We start from the raw sequence: 18121 nt of genomic DNA on the forward strand, positions 1-18121 counted from the left end.
TGATTTGCTGCTCAAGAAACATTCTTATATTAATATTTTCGTGTAAACTTTGTTTTCAGGATTGTTTGATGAATAGAACAATAGAAAGTACAAAAGAACAGCATTTGTCTGAAACAGAAATATTTTGTAATGTCTTTATTGTACGATTTAATGCGTACTTGATGAATAAAAGCATTCATTACTTTCAAAAACAAAACATAACTGACCCAAAACTTTTGAATGGTAGTGTGTATTTAAAAATGTTTCATCTCTTTACAAAACAGTAAGCTAGTTATTGTTAGTAGCTTGTAATGTAGCTAGCAATTTTCCCAAAAAGTAGCTTGACAGTAGTTTAACTAGTGGCCTCACTAATACAAGTAAACAATAAGCTCTGACTGTTATGTAACCAAGCTTAAGATGCAGAGCAGGTATTTGATTCTCTGCTGTCCACGTGACTGCTTTTACCTGTCTTCAAGGTTTACACGTGTTATGAGAAGCACTTAAGAAAGATAGATAGACAGAAAGAAAGAGTGTCCTCACCTTTCCTGTTGACTTCACCCCCTTCCACACACAGAAGTAAACCATCACCCACACGGCCATAAGACACAGCACCATTTCCCAGTTTATGACGCCTGGCTGGTCCAGCCCATCCGAGATGTTCAGAACCTTGTTCCTGAAATGGAGATAAACATTCATGAATGAAAGCACTGTGTAGCACTCACAAAGTTTTGCTTCATTGCAGGTTTTATTTTAATTTATAACTACCTAACTCATATGAAGCTTGAAAGTGATGACTTTCCAGAGGTATAGTCTACAGTCCCTGACGACATGAAAACTAATCATGAGCCGTTTTGAACGGTCAATCCATGTGCTCTGTGAACAGATGTCCTTCCAAATCTGAGATCTCACCTTGCATAGCCATTATGAAATGCCTGTAGATTCATAAACCTCATACACAGATCCAGATTGTACAGGCAGCACCACGTGACCAAATGTAATGCCACGGGTTCATTATAGGCAGTGAGCGAATTATGTGTTTAACCGGCTCTGACATGTGGGATTAATTAACAGTAAATCAACATGTCCAAGTAAGAAAAGCAAGTTAAATTTTAACAACAAAAACACATAAATCTTGTGAAGAGTGGTTATTATATCAAAGGCATTTCAAATATTGCAGAGAGAAATGAATGGCTTAAAAAAACAATCACTCACTCCCAAAATTCAATAATAGGGGAACGCCCATTAGCAAGCTCTTCGCACGTCATGTTGCCAAATGTGGAGTTGCCAATGGTGCCGTTGTGGCAGTCGGAGTGGTGGAAGATCTCGATGCAGTTCTCCGAGTTCCATGGGTTGTCGCAGGTGGACCAGGGCAGCGTGGAATTGAAGGACTTTATTAAGTAGTAGAAACCCCAGGCAAGTACCATGATGTAGTACGTGTTACAGAAGAACACAATGACCATGGAGGCAAAGCCAAGTCCTAAAACAAACCAGTGAAAGACAGCATGAAACAGCACTCGCAATGCATTTAACTTAAATCAATTAAAAATAAAACCCTTCAGGTGAACAGTATCCCTTATATAACATGTACTGATGAATCATGAATTCAGACAGGAAATAGAGATTTCAAAAATTTGATTTCAACTACAGAATGGTATTTTTACCGTTTTCGTAATAAAATATGTATATCATTTTGAAATATATCAGAAAACAAAGTCTAGATATTATGTGATATATATATATATATACATTATGTACAGGTGATATTAGGCGATAAGATATTATAATACATTATATATAAATGTAAAATATTGTTTTATTATCATTTATATATTATTAAATACAAAATATTACTACACATAAAACAGCTACTTTTAATGTGTTCTATTTTAATTTATAATATAATACATTATAATATAATAAAATAATAGGATTCAAATGATAATATATATTATCAAATTAATTTAAATAAAGAATGCATGTTTGTAACCATGTGTTATTTTGTCATGTTTCTGGTTTGTGTTTTCTCTGTCTTTGGTTTTTACATTCAGTTTCTTGTTCTTGTTCATTGTATTCAGTTAAGGCGGGCATACACTGTGCGATTTTCGTTCGATTTTGAGCCTGACTCGTGCGACTCTTTTTCGGGCCGATTTTCAGCTTTGTCGTGCGTCGTTTGTCTTGCAGTGTTCTTGCAGTGTACAGGGGGAAACGAGAGGCGATTAACCTCTCCCAACCGGCAATCGGATGGTCGGATGAATTTCTGGCATGTTAGAAATTTTGGTCGCTCCTCGTGACTATATCGCACAGTTGAAGCAGAGCTACGAACCGATTGCCCTAAACTCAGTGTTTTTTCCCTCACTGCGCCTGCGCCTGCGCTGTTTTAAATTTTCATTAATGAATTATTGCAGTGTTCGGACATATATTATAGACTGTTAATAATTAATTATATGTATATAATTCTTTGTAATCAACCTAAATGTTTTAGACAATTTTTAATGAGGAGAAGTAAGCTTCTATGTAATATTTTATTATCATCACAGCGCGTTGGTTATGCAGTGATGCGCTATGAAATTGTGGCGTGGCAATTTAAATAGCCTATCACTTTAATAATAAAAGTAGCCTAGGCCTTCCCTAATAATAATAATAATAATAATAATAATACAATAATACTATAGCCTACTAATAATTTAATATATAAATTGGAAACGCTAAATCTTCTTGATATTGATAGCTGATGCTTGTTTTGACAATATCTCTGGATAGGCTACATGATATCGTCTATAGGCGCAACCCGGCACAAGGATTTATCGTGCTGAATCGCGCATTTCACACGTATAGTGTGAGCAATCAATTCGCAGCGTGACGTTCGGACCGTACAGTGTGAGCACATAAATCCTGAGCTTTGGCTTTACATCGCATGCGATCTACTCGTTCAGTGTGAGTAGGTTCCTTGCTGAAATTGCACAGACATCGCACAGTAGTGATGGGTCGTTCGCGAATGAGCCGGATCTAAGAGCCGGCTCTTGTCGGTGAACGACGGGAGCCGGCTCGCATATCTGAAGAGCCGACTCTATTTTTAAAAATATTGCCTATAGAAATTAAATCATTATGTAGGCTAATAATGAAATAATTCATGATTTTAATTCCATTTGAAATAATTTACTAATTCAAAAACCAACAAAAACATAATTATATAGGCCTAAAGGCGCACACACATTTGTTTCGACTGTCTGATCAGCCTCACATTCTGTTCCTGTCAATCATACACGCGATGTCAACCAATTAAACTGCATGAGGGAGGGCCGAGCTAACTCACACACACACACACTAGAGATGCGGATAAACCGCGGATCGGGCGGATGACGTGACGAAAAATAATATTTTAATTAAATTCGGACGGGTGGCGGTTGAACCAATCAAATAAAAAAAGTTTGCCACTAAGCAAACCTGCAAGCTATGCCCAGCTGTCTACTATTGGAGGAGGCCTAAACGTCTCTTAGATGAGACCGCCTGGGTTATTTTGTTATTTTGTTTCGATATTAATTATATTTTAAAACAGCCAATCGTAGCCTACTACCTCTGTGGAATATGCATTTAAAAGAGAGTTATGGTCTGATATGACTCAGAAATGACATCGGGCAATTGCAGCGCAAGATGTTCAGAAGAACGCAAGAGCTAAACTTCTACAAGCTCAATAATATACACATTAAAAAGTAAAAAAAGAAGGTAAGAAAAATAGTCATAACTTTGCCCAATAATAAGATGTGCAAGGCAAGCAGGCTAGTTTTTGGGTTGTTATGGACAATTAAAAATTTGAATATTCACGTTGCACAGTTGCGTGGTGGACTTTCAGTGAGTTAAAACATATATTTTTTAAAGAGCCGTTTGTGAGTCAAAAAGAGCCGGCTCTTTTCAGTGAGCCGAGTCAAACGAGCCGGCTCACGAAAAAGAGCCGGAATGCCCATCACTATCGCACAGTGTATGCCCGCCTTTAGTCCTAGTCTGCTAGTCATGTTAATTAGTAGTTCCCTTGTTTCAGGTGTGTGGTCTTGTCAGTTTGTATGGTCCTGATTATTGTGCTCATTTTCCCCAGCTGTGTCTCGTTCCCTCATCCCGCTGTGTATTTAAACCCTGTGTGTTCTCTTGTTCAGGGTCAGTTATTGAATGTATGAATGTATGTATCTTCCGTGAGTTTTCCCTGTTCCAGTTCTGAGTTTTACCAAGTCTTTGTTAATTAAATTCTATTGCTGCATTTAGATCCGACTACCGTCTCTGCTTCCACGCAGTTCATGACAATGTGCAATGTCTTAAGGAATAAAACATAAAAAAAAGCTCAAAAAAAGTAAGGTAATGCATAAAGATGCAGAGCAAACCTTTAAAAAGAGGGGCAATGTTCCACACATTGATGCTTCCAGCTTTCATAAACTGACCCAGCGCAATCTCCAGGAAGAATATCGGAATGCCTCCCAGAAATATGAACAACACATAGGGAATGAGGAACACTCCTGTGAACACACAGCAATAGAGAATGACAGAGAGTGATGTTAAAGACAACATGGAATGACATTCACAACCTAAGTAAAGTTATTGCATTTTGATGCAAGAATAGGAATAATTGTTAGAATAACAAGCACTTACAAATCATTCACAATAAGACAAGAAATGTGTACTAAAGGCTCGATTTTAAGGTCAAGCACTTGATATGAAATACAAAGAATTGCATTTTCCATTCATTCGAGTCATAAGATGTCATAATGTGAGAAACATAATATAAACGGAGGTCTCATGATGCATATAATGCCAATTAACCCCCCAAAAACAACGCAAGATTAGATTTTACACATCTTTAAAGTATTACAAAACAGGTGACCATTTTAACAGAGAGAATTATCTGCTATTTGTGCACAACACCTCCACATGTTGGCATGTCAGTTTGGATTTGACTGCTGCTGGCAGCATTAGCATTCATCATGTGGTCTGCGGCAGCAATAAACCTTCGCTCGACTGATCTGAGATTGACAGCCACAGTAGCGGCTTAGTGAGGGGGTTGGTCGCCGGTGTGTGATGCAGATTATCCACTGAAAACAGAGCTGGCATGCTCAATGAAAGTCTTGTTGACGTCACCCGCCAATCATCGGTGAGGTGACTGCAGAGGAGGATGGGTGCGTGTGACAGACAGAGAAAAAAAAAGGATACGATGGAAAAAAAAGGCAGAGTGGGACGCCGCTATACAAAGTGACATGCTTACATAATGCTAGCTCTGCAGGCTAGCTGCCTCATGGCCAATTTAGAACTAACGCAAGCCAGATAATCTAAAACAATAAAATAACAACAACCCCTGTTGCTAATTTAAAAACACTGATATGAATGAAGTGGCTTCTTTGGGAGCACTGCCCGGCTTCCATTCAGAAAACAACAGCTTTCGTTGGACTCGTGACTCAGAAAGAAGCCTTTTGATGAACTGCCTACAGAAGGAAGCAGCGAACACAATGTGCTGCACAGATCTCCAGACCGCAGCTGCTATGTGAGTCTATTCCTCTGTGAAAAAAAGGGAAATATGCATATGTGGGCTAGTGTCGGGTTGATTTGCAAATAAAAGGGAACACCATGGCAATGCCCTGTGAGCGGATGATGCATGAGAATGTGACTGCGGGTCAATGCGTGGACACGTACACAGCTACAGCGGAATAAAACAAGCGTGACTCACACACACACAGTCTTGCGCGTACTGCAGTGGCTGACGTCGTGCGCATAGAGCACCTGACTCTGTGTCAGCGTGTGCTCAATATAATGCTCTCAGAAAAGTGAGGAATCTTTTCAGCTCTTTCTCTTCCAATACTGTACATATGACCAAGGGTTTCATTCCTAATGGTGACTTACTGATTTAATTCAAGAGGAAGTAGGTACACCAGAAGTACACAGTGGTAACTAATCCCACATTGGGATTGACATCTTGCCCAAAATCTAATACTAACTGATAATCGCCATTTTGATGTAGCATTTTCTGCTTGAGATCTCATGTTTAGAATGTTAGAATTGTTTTTGTTATTATTTAGAACTGATGTGTGTATTACCAGGTGCGTCACTAATCAAAAAATCAATCACGAAACCCCCCTCCCCCCCAACAATGTTAACTGTAAAAAAAATTGTAATAACATTAAATTTTAAAATGTTTTTTCTTTTCTTAATTTGTAACATCATAAATGTCTTTAATGTCACTTTTGATCAATTTCATGCATCCTTACTGAATAAAAGTATTAATTTCTTAAAAAAAAAAAAAAAGCAATCTTATTGACCCCAAACTTTTGAGATTGTGATCAGAGTTGCCAAGTCTGCTTATGATGTGTGACTTTGGTCTTGTTAAATAAAAATCATGAACTATGTTTTTTTGGGACTTCTTGGTTTCTTCATAACGAATTTACCATAAACTTTGTTTCTTTACATTTATGGTCGCTGTTTTCTCCAATACATTGATTGACACTGTCCGCTCAGCTATAGCCAATCAGCGCAATAATAAAAGTGCTGTAGGGTAATTCATCCTCCCACATCCCGCCCCCTCCTCCCCCTCATTGGAGAAAAATCACATTCAACGTGCAGGCATGTAATGTTGTAATCCAAGCGATGATAGTTTGTAGACGAAAATTGACATATGTACATTTTCACAAACAACGCCACCAACAGAGATGTACATGATGGAGAGGAAACATGGGACATGATGGACGGTGCAGGGGAGGAGAGGGACCTAATTTAATTTTAAAATAATAAAAAGCTAATAAAAATAATAAAAAGCTAATAAATTATAATCAACATTTCATGTCCATTTATTTATTTATTTGCTGAGTATCCACATACACTTTAAAAAAGTTACTTGAATGTCTAAGTCATTTAAACGTAAATTACATTAAACTGACTCATTTTACATAAAAAATTAGTTGAATCTTGTATAACTTAGAAAAAAGTTGAACATTGTGTAACTTATTTTGATGAGTTGAAGCTATGTAAAAACATTTCTTGTCATAAATTGCTGATGATATAATTTTTTTTACAGTGTAATAATTCTGGATATTATTCAGTCAGCTGCTCGCTATGACAAAATAAACCCTATACTGGAGTATTTAACAATAATGACTGAACACTGACAGTACATTATCCCTTACTTAACTTCCACTAGCTCACGACTAGACAGCCACCTCAGGTGTGGAGAAAATTTGTTAGTTAAAATTTGTGTAAAATTTCGTTATTTTGTTTTTAAAAAAAATAACGAAAATTTTGTCGTTTTTTCACGCGCCTGGTGTATTTTTTCAATTGTTTTCAATGAAGCACTGAGCGTTCTGCATTTTTTTACAGGTCGCCGAGAGTTGAAGAATGTTCAACTTTGGGTAAAACCCAACGCTCATCACTGTCACTTTTTACTCTTACCGTCCAATCACAGTGGAGGAGGGGCGGGACTAATTCCACACCGACTAACCGCCACATTATGCTTGTAAACGTCAACAGATGACAACAACAAGCATAATAACGGAACAAAATCATTTAAAACAAGTGCCAGAGAAAATACATTACATTGTATCGACATTTTAATATGGAATCAACACAGAAACAAAATATGTGTGAAATGAGATACTAGTAACACTTTCGCGGATATTCCGTATCATAACAAGCAAAGTGTCTCAACTGAAAAAAAAGCAACGCTGCCAAAACGCTCTCAAGCGCCCTTAGCTAGGCGTTTGCAGCAGAGCGCCTAGCGTTTTCAGCTGGCTAAAAATGCCTTGGTGGACACACTTCCTTAAGCTTTCTATTCTGGATGGGCTTAAAATGCATTGAGAGTTAGCGATCGCAACACTGCTGAAACCTGTTTGCCAGTTTGCCTGTGAAGCCCCGCTGAGAAGTTCGCATCATCCTGTAAAGCACACCCAGGAAGCGCTTTCACTCCTTTCTAACAAGCAGCCCTTAAAACACAGGCAGAACTGATTGGATTCTTGGGTAATGAGGGGTGGCTATAAATATAGATTCCCACACCTCCCCCTTACAGAACAGATGGATATGGACACTCTGTCAACACATATGGCTCACTCCACTCAGAAGCCAATGATATTGTTTGCATGTATTACCAGGTGAAAATCGACTTGTCTCCAGCATCAGTATGTACTGTCGGCTAGCTAGCACCACATGCATTCAAATAAGAAAAGCACTATTCTAGAAATGTAGTATGGTGGATTAATAAGTACATTATTAATTTTAGTTTCTTTTTGGCTTTTTGGTAAAGACTCTCACTTGCACCCACATACTGGAGTGCGCTTGAGAACTTATTTTATATTTTAAAGGCTCATTATTATGATTTAGTATTTCTTTGTAATGTAGAACAATGTTAGCAATGTTATAATATAATATTCTTATTCATATAATATTCTTTCTCAGTCCTGAAACTCAAACCATTTTTGATGGTTTTTATCACCTTGTTTAAGATACTACAACAACAACCTGACATGATCATACTTGTTCTAGAATAATAAAAACATGCAAGGTTTGGCTCATTTTTGGGAAAAATAAGATGAAAATGCACGTAGTTTTTAATCATGTCCTTATGCAAATTTTTGTGCAAAAAGAGGAAAAGTTATGCTTCATACTTAAGGTTTCACACTTTATTCAAAGTTTATTCAAATCCCTAACTGTAAGTATTAGCAGTAGTGATGGTGCTCAGCAAGAATCCCTAATAAATGCTCTAAAACAAGAATATTGCAACTAGACTATTAAAACTACTAAGCGCAACAACAGAATTGTCAGCATATTGAAATAACAAGAAGGTGAATTTACGGAGAATCTAATACACAATGGCTGAACCCTAAAGCACCCACGGTTAGGCCCCAGTCAGAAAAAGGGGATTAAAAGATTAACAGACGCTCTTCTTAATCGCCCGTCCATGTGGAGCGAGGAACTGATGTCAGTTAGGCAAGACGCCAACATGTCCTAATGGGCATAACTGGCCTTCTCATGCCTAACCATTGAGAAACAGACACATTGAAACAATGCGCATTTTGAAATGTCATTTGCAATATAGGAGTTTGAAACTAATCCACTTTGTAGGCTTGGAAATGTTGGAAATGACATTTTGCCAAAGTTTTACTGGTATTGATGATCATCGTGATATAAAAAAAATATTAATTAGGGGTATGGCGATAATCATGATATTTAAAAATGAGTTGTACTCATATGATTATGACACATAAATAAACCAATAAATAGGGTGAAGTGAGATGTGTTCCATAATGCTCACGTGTAATTTATGTTTCATTCATACTCGTAGCCAGAGGGCACCCTCGCACAGAAAGTCCACAAGTGAGATTATAGTAATAAAACGTATGACTTTCCAGAAAAACCCTTATATGGACAAAGGCATACAGATATTGCTGCAGCTGAATAACTTGACCTTATTATGTATTAGAATCTATATCTTAAACATGTATGTATGTATATTATCGATGCATTTTAAAATTATCGCGATGTGGACGATTCAGCATCGATACAGTCATAGACCATAATCGATTATAGCCTACTGACGTTTCTCTGATGTCATTCATCTTATACGCGCTACTCATGCTAGCGTAAAATGGCGGAAAACAAAAGCGATATATAAAAAATGCACCCACTATTTAAAAATTTACAACATGAGTTCGAGTGTGTGCGTGTTCGTAAGGCTGCGAGCGTGTGTGTGCGTATGTACGAGGCTGTATGTGTGTGCGTGCGCACAGGTTGAGTGCGTTTGTGTTCGTGCGAGTGTGTGTGAGCGTTATTGTAACTTAAGTACACTTGACAGTTTCATGTGCTTTTAGTATTTACCAGGTTTGTTTTAAATAGTCCTTGAATCATGAGACCAGTGACGATTCACACCCCTAATATATACATATGGAAAGCAGGTCAAATCTACTGCAATGCATATATACAAACAATTCGGTGTCATGTTTCTTAAAACGTGACATTTCCTAAAAAAAAAAATGTAATACCAGGAAGATAAAACCAATCTGCTTTGTTTGCACAATCACAATGCCAGACTGTTATTAAATACTGTCAGATCGGGGAGATTTTATAATAGCTGTGATACCGTATTACAGACACAGCAGCCAAGGACGGGTAGAGGGCTTTACTGCAGAGATCATAAATCTACTATGTGGCCACCATTCTGTTCAGCTTGGCCTCTCTTAACTCTGAGACACCGCTATAATGCTGTCACCTGGCAACAGAAAGACTGGACTGTGTCTGCATCTCACATGTACATTCTGTATATGAGTTAGCGACACCACAGTGTCAATCTGAGCGGCTCAATGAAAGATTTGTTACCTTAGATAGCAGCACAGACATAAGAGTGAGCAGCTCGCTGAACTGACTGCAGAGCTGTATAAAGAAACAGATAAGGCAGCTAATGTGACCTATGACCTCTACCATAAAATCTCGCAGTACAGTATGAGGCTGTTTGCTATCAAATAACAATCTTAAATTGTTACGGTAACAAACTGCAAAATATTCACACAAGTATAAGTGATCTGACCTACAGATTAACACAACAGGGGGTCTCTTAACTTTAAGTGGTTCACATCAAGAACATTAGAATGTTTTAATATAATCTGAGTTCTCTACAGGGATTTAGGAAAATTAGCAGACCTTCACTACAGGTGCGGAGAAATCTCTTGTGAGGTCTATGGGAAATAAATTAGCTCACGAGTGATTTGGCTAGAAACGGATTAGCAACACTGTATCAAAACTGCAAAGTCTCTAGATACAAACAACTGAAGTTATGGAGGGACGCAGAGAAACACCGTCCTTGAGGCTTTAGCAACCCGATATATTAAATTAAGTGTTCACCCAATAATGAAAATGTACTATTTATTTCTTTATACTGAAGTAAAATTAAATATAAAAATTAGATTAAAAAAGTAAAATGTCACCTTGGCAACTAATTGATAATAAGTTGAAGTTCTAAAATGACTAAAACTGAAATCAAAATAAATTACAGATAAATAAAAAAAAATTTAAAAAGTAATAAAAATGTCAAAAGCACATAATTAAATGACTAAAACTAAAAAAACACTATCTTGCATGGAGCACAAAAAGGGGTGTAAAGTAGAATGGCAAAGTTGATTTATTCCAATGAAAGTAGATCTCAAAGATAAAGTGCATTCAAATTCATAAAAGCGTCATAAAAGTAGTAAATAAAACTCATGCACTCAGTTTCAAATCTTCATTTAAGTCATATATACATATTTTTTTGGTAACACTTTCCAACAAGGTCTCATTTGCCTAACATTAGTTAATGTACTAACTAATATTACCTAACAATGATTTGTTAAAATATTTATTAATCTTACCAGGTCATGGTCACCATTCACTTTCATTGTATGAAAAAGAGAAACTTGGACATCTCCTTTCAGTGATACAGGTTAATAACAGTAAATAATCATTTTTATTATTGGGTGAGCTATTTTTTTTTTTTTTTTTTTACGACAAACTTAAAAGATTGCATGGGTTTGAATTTGACCTGTGGCTAAATTTGTCTTCTGAGAGTGAGGAAAGTAAATATCACAAGTATCTCACAGACTAAACCTGGGAACACTTGAGTAAAAGAATGTGTGACATGATCCGTATTTACTCTCCTTTAGCCAGCAGGACCTTTTTGGTCTTTGAGAGGTCTGATTTGATTTGGCATAACAATTCAAGATCCTGGCAGTTTTACAGACAAAGACGACACATTGTGTTTCAAAACCTGTACCAGGACACTGTAATTCTGTTACCTTAGAGATCCTTGTTGGGGGTAAAGAAAGTATTTGAGCATGAAGAGCTCTAAGAGTCAGCCAATTCTCACTAGACACTCATGCATCTCATATTTCTCAAGCTGGCACGTCTTATTTGAATCACTTATTGTTTTCGGGAGAATTGATGGTCTTCGTGAAATGTTCCCAGCAGTCGGTTTCCATCACCTTTCCCCTCTACCACAGGTGGTGGAGATTTCAGATCCAAAACACACTGACATCTTCTCTATCTAAATAACCAGAACACAATGAAATCAAGTTATCCGTCAAGACCAACTAGAATTGCAACCCAAGTGCTAACACAACATTGACCTAGTCTTGACATTTCACTCACAACAGGGATTCAGGGCAGTGCCAAAGACAAACACTGCTTTTAGACATGAACACTGTTACAGTTCACATATTCAGCGTAACGTTATACATCTAGACAAGTCTATAAGTGAATAGGACAATATTGGAATTTTCCCTATGATAGTGGGAGACTATCCAGATTAGCATTATATTCATTCTGTTAGTCATTTCTCATCATTCTCTCTAATTAAGATCTAGTGAGGATGCCACTATTAAGCAAGTTATTCTGTAAAGTGATTTGCAACTATCCCATATGTGTACTATAATGTAATCAGGATTCGACAATGAGGCTTATGATGTGCAAATGATCCACGACTTCATGTTTAATGAAGGTAATTTTTCATTAAAGAGGAAATTGTATGCTCTTTTAAGTCTTGATTTTGTTTTTAGGGTCTATTACAATAGGTTTTCATACTTGAATGTTTAAAAAACATTATTTTTCACATATTGTACATTTTTGCAGCACTCTCTTCCCAGTCTGTCAGTATCGCTCTGTTTTGTTCCTGTCTCTATGAAGCCCTTCCTTCTGAAAAGCGCAATGTGCTCTGATTGGTCGGCTGGACCAGTGTGTTGTGAACCAATCACAACACACTGGTCCAGCCGACCAATCAGAGCACATTGCGCTTTTTGTTGTGATTGGTCAACCGCTTTGAGCATGCTTCGGAAAAAGTCACACCCTTACCACAACCGCGAGTTTCAACTCACTACTAACACAACACTAGGGCTGTCACAATATCAGATTTTTCATCCCGCGGTTATCGTGGCCAAAAGAGAAGATTGTGTGAGCGCCCTCATCCGAAACGTGTTTTTGATGTTAATCTAACAACTAGGGCTGTAATCTCCCAGTCGATTAGTCGATTATTTGGTCGATATGTTCTTGCTCGACCAAAATTCTGATTGGTCGATTTTTTGCCGCGTTAATTTCATTAGGTGGAAAGCACTAATTGCTAATGGGGGTGTTTTCAGAGCACCCCTGTTACACAGGTAACAGTCTGTCTTCAGAACACCCCCCTTGTTTTCACTTCTTTTGGATTAGCCCAACCCACTGGAAAAGAGAGACAGATTGAAGAAAGAAGGCTACTAGAAGGTTTGCTGAATATTATTACTTGATCTGGTTTGTTTAATAAACATTCTTTTTAGCGCAATTTTCCAACGGACAAAATTGCGATTGTTAACTCATGATTTCTGTTCTGTCTGTGCGCACCAATCTTGCACTTCTATCTCCTCCTCAACCAGACCACCTAGAGACTTCGGGTTTTCGGCATTATGTTAAAGAAGGGCTAATCTCGGGAACGCACAAAAAAAAAAAAAAAAAAAAAAAACATAAAAAGATTTACTATCTCTTAGTGTTGTGATCCCATGACGTCAGAAAATTGCGCTAAAACACTCACTGAGTTTTTATTACTTGTTTTATTATAGTGGACGTGCCTTTTGTATTTAAGAGTAAAAGCTTTAAGTTAATAGTCTATTCGTGGCTCAGCCGCGAAGCTGAGCTCCTATGTTCAGCCTCACTCTGTGCGAGCTGCAATGAAATTATAGTGTCTGTCAGTTATTATAATACATATGACAAAAACAACTGTCTAAATTATGTTGCATATTCCTCAAAAGTTCTTGTGATGATATCACTAGTTGACAACATAGTACTGAAATCATAGGCTCTGATATTGCGCGCAGATGCACGTGATGCAACGCTGCAGAGCCGACAGACTCGTGTGTCAGACTCATTTCAGTGCAAAATAATTAGGTCAAAAACGATTTAATATACTGCAAATAGCCTACTAGTTTTTTATGTTTATTTATAATTCATTTAGGCGGACAACAAGGCTACCAAGTACTGCGCACAGTGCGCAGCTAAAAAATGTAACGTTTTTTTTTCCTAACATCATTTTTAGTCGAAAATTTCAGCACTTTAGTCGACCAAGATTTTCTTTGGTTGATTACAGCCCTACTAACAACAAAAGACAAGGAAATCACTCACTGCTCTTCACTGAATAGCTTTTGTAACTTTTATAATGATTCATCTTTATTTAGTTTCTACAGTGAAGATTATATGTTGTTTTACATTTGATTACATTATACATTGTCTGTACCTGAAAACTACTGTTAGATACCTGAAAAGCAATATTGTTGCTTGTATTTGAATAATTTGTTCTTATTTTCCCATAACACATACCGAACCGTACCGAAACCGTGACCCTAAAACCGTGATAAAAACTGAACCGTGAGTAATTTGAACCGTTACACTCCTAATCCCCATACATCAAGACAAAAAAGTATGGCCATTCATTCAGCAAATGCTGGACGGCATCCAGAGCGATGGGGACATGGGGAGACAGCTTCGTCATTCAGGCAAACACAATGGATCTCTTTCTAATGGGGTCTTAAAGTGTTACCCAGACTTGGCCTTCACATTCTATAGCCATCAGAAGATGACTCATAGAGCAAAAAAGAGAATCAATGGCGAAACAGTGACGATAATGATGAGAGGCTCACCATGACTACTAATGCTACTCGAATGCATCATTAGCCAGCAGCTCATCCTGTAGCCAAAGACTGGTTGTCCACTGAGGCTAAGCAGGGTTGAGCCTGGTCAGTACCTGGATGGGATTCCTCCTGGGAAAACCAGGTTGCTGCTGGAAGAGGTGTTAGTGAGGCCAGTAGGGGGCGCTCACCCTGTGGTCTGTGATGGTGATGGGGACACCCATGGGCGTCAGTTTGGTTTGAAATGTGCTGGGGACAGAGACGCATTCGGAAGTGCATTTTCAGAAGTGCTGGGTACAATGACGCATTCATTTTTTTTGAAAATGTATACAAAAATGTAATGATGTCTGACTCGTTTTATGAAGAAGAAAGTCTTAAGTTTTCAAAAAGCATTAGACTATGACCCACAATTCTGCTTCATAAGTACCATGTTGACAATATGACATGACGTGGTTTAATGTACCTAAACAATGATTACCAAATTTCTCTCTCATATTGCTCCTCATAACCACTGAAAACTGTCAAAAAAACGAACCCAAAGTCCAATTATTATGGACGTTAAGTTAAAAGTGGTGGGTACAAAATGACTCATGATGAAATCTGGTGGGGACACTATACTGTCAAAGAGCACCGTCCTTCAGATGAGACGTTAGACCAAAGTCCTGACTCTCTGTGGTCATTAAAAATCCCAGGATGTCCTTCGTAATAAGAGTAGGGGCTTAACCGCGGCATGCTGGCCAAATTTGCCCATTGGCCTCTGAAAATCATCACAGCCCCCAGTCATCCTCATATACAGTATATACTGAGCATTAAGCTAGTGTGTGGTGTGTGTGGTGGTCTGACGCAATACCGTCGCACCATCCAGATGGATCATGATGCACATTGGTGGTGGTTGAGGAGATTCCCTCCTTCTACATGTAAAGCGCTTGGAGTGCAGACAAAAGCACTATACAAATGTAACTAATTATTATTATTATTATTATTAGACAACGGCTGTGTCCCCTAGCATTTTGAGCATCATAGGCACCTTTGTGTTTAATAATGTGTTTAATAAAGACATGTTGTTAGCCAAATTAAAATTGCACTAAAGCTAAATTAAACTATTTATAAATTGTTTACACACACATTTATTTTTTTCAATTATATATACTTAAATTTAAGACTCAGCCAAGATTTGTCAGATAAAACCCTGAATTTGATCTTAAAGCTATTTTTGTCAGGTCATGTGTGACCTCTAATGGTTGCATAGAAATGTGTGACCTCTACTTGTGCTTTCATGCATTGCATTCATAGAGCATTTTCACCTTCAATATCCATTTATAGCTGCATTTGCCACTCTGAAATACAAGAGTACACGCAGAGTGAGCGGTAATAAATGAGTGCTGATTTAAGACACTAGTCTAAAGTGAAAGTGGAAAGAAGAAAAAAAAGCCAAACTGGATCATCTTACAAACATTCGATCCAGCACGTACTATGCGCACTTCTACTCTCTATGGCTAAGTCATGGGGAACTGGTGTACAGACACATTTGACTATCACACCAGCTTTATAATTAACAAACTAATCCAGTTTAACAAAATAGTTTGAAATGTCATTAAACTTGAATTAATTCTGTATAGTTACTTGGTGGCCCCCCTAGTAGTATTTAAACTGAATAAAACAATAAATGCTAAAGCTTTTTAAAAGACATTTTGTATTCGTTTTTAACAGTATATCTATTGCTTTATCATTAAAAACTAACTAATCAACTTTAAATGCAAAACTTTGCTGGTAAAGTGTGTTTGTGCTAGGCTACATTTTCTTTTAAATAAATGGCATTTGGTTTGATTTTTTTTTTTTTATCTATTACAATGATATTTAGATTATTAACAGAGACAGACTGATTTTGCCTGCCAATATTCATGTCTTCATTTAATCGCTTATTTAATATCATGACTAGCGAACAATGGCAACACTGATGACACCAAACTAGCCCTCAACATTAAACCACTGGAGGAAACAACATTGTTCACAGCTTACTATTTTAAGGTATTGTTTGCATTTGCAATTTTTGTTCAGCCACTGAGTGCATGAATGAATGAATGAATGAATGAATGAATGAATGAATGAGTCACACACACAGGAGGTGTCTTCCACCGTGCAAATGACGTCACAGACTAATGACGTCTCATCCAAAGGGATCTGAATGTGCTGCAGAGAGTCTTACCTCCACCATTTTTGTAGCACAGGTAGGGGAAGCGCCAGACGTTCCCCAGACCCACGGCGAACCCCACACAGGACATGATGAAGTCCATCTGTCTGGTCCAGGTCTCTCGCTCAGGGTAGCCCTGCCTCTTCTCCACCGCAGAGATGGCTCCAGTGGCCGCGGGTCCTCCGTTGAGGGTCCCATTGACGCCTTGATGCGCGTTTCCATTGGGAATGAGATGGCCCTTCTTCTCCTCCACCAGGACCATGTTCAGGGCGCAGTCTGCGTCCAGAGAGGATTTCTCCATCTCTCGTGTAAACAAAGCAAATCAACCTCCTCACGAGAAGGGCTTAAATCAGCAGTCAAAAATAAATATTTGATCTCTTATTGTTTTTGGACTAAGTCAGTTTCAGTTGTCTTTTTACACCAATATGTCCCTTTTGTTCCTCTTTAGGTGCACAGGATCTGGTCCTTTATCCTTTTATTTAATAAAATCAGCTGTGTTATTCTTTACGAATGTATTTTTTTTATTTTTTTATTTTTCTTCCGTTGGCAGTTTGATTTTCTCGGCGAAATTGGCAACGGTTTTTGTTGGTTCGTTTTTATCAAAAAGCGCGTTTGTAAAATAAATAGTAGACTTTAAAAGAAAAAAGACACCGATTTAAAACAGCACCTTCAAAAACAATCCACGAAACACTTAAAGGTGAGTCTGAAGAATCGCATGGGAACGTGAATCTCTCAGAGAGAAGGCGACTGCGGAGACGGTAAAACCAAAGCGGCCCTTGCGCGCGCGGATCAGATGAATGTAATGGAATTACATTCACGAATTGATCGCTTAAATCTCTTCAGACCATTGTTCTCATCGGTATTAAACACCCAGAATGTATAAATGAGACGCTATTCGGAGTCTACAGGAGGTGCGGCTGCTGCTGTCCCTCTGCGTGCTGACTGACTGTCTGATGCGTCCGCGCGAAGCCGCTCGGTGTTTTAACGGGCTCGGTAACGTCATTCGAAGCTCATCCCTCCCCCTCTGTCCCGCTTAAGGAAAACAGGGAATGGAGAGCTCACGTACGCCGCACACTACATACTGTATACTGCATACTACACCGCAAGTGCGATTCTAGCCCACTGGTGCGCTGCGCGAGATCAGATATGAACGATTTTCAATGCAGTCTGATATCGCCACACAACGCATTTTTTTTTATTTATTTTTTTTATGTAAGCTGTATAAATCAAGGGCAGTAAAATGTGATGTACACAAGCATAGATATGTATAGATAGATATATAAAATATTTTTTCTTAAAAAAAATAAAAATAAAAAGTGAA

The 18121-nt window shown here is 38.0% G+C and overlaps 1 protein-coding gene across 3 annotated transcripts in view; it reads right to left on the reverse strand.

Moving 5' to 3' along the window:
• slc6a8 (solute carrier family 6 member 8) overlaps window positions 1–17765 on the reverse strand; it is a 40088-nt gene extending 22323 nt beyond the window's left edge. Inside the window, exons 1-4 of one of the 3 annotated variants that reach the window (XM_081349195.1) lie at window positions 16816–17765; window positions 4350–4481; window positions 1192–1456; window positions 520–652 (exon numbers count right to left, since the gene is read on the reverse strand). In XM_081349195.1, the coding sequence (XP_081205321.1) occupies window positions 520–652; window positions 1192–1456; window positions 4350–4481; window positions 16816–17101 (816 nt within the window). In that variant the 5' untranslated portion in view covers window positions 17102–17765. Of the gene's footprint in view, window positions 1–519; window positions 653–1191; window positions 1457–4349; window positions 4482–11759; window positions 11996–16815 lie in introns of those variants that run through there. The other 2 variants (XM_081349197.1, XM_081349196.1) reach the window with 2 other exon arrangements.
• Between the last annotated feature and the right edge of the window lie 356 nt (window positions 17766–18121).

This window comes from Scardinius erythrophthalmus (assembly GCF_964197995.2).
Source record: "Scardinius erythrophthalmus genome assembly, chromosome: 20".
In the NCBI taxonomy this organism is placed as follows: domain Eukaryota; kingdom Metazoa; phylum Chordata; class Actinopteri; order Cypriniformes; family Leuciscidae; genus Scardinius; species Scardinius erythrophthalmus.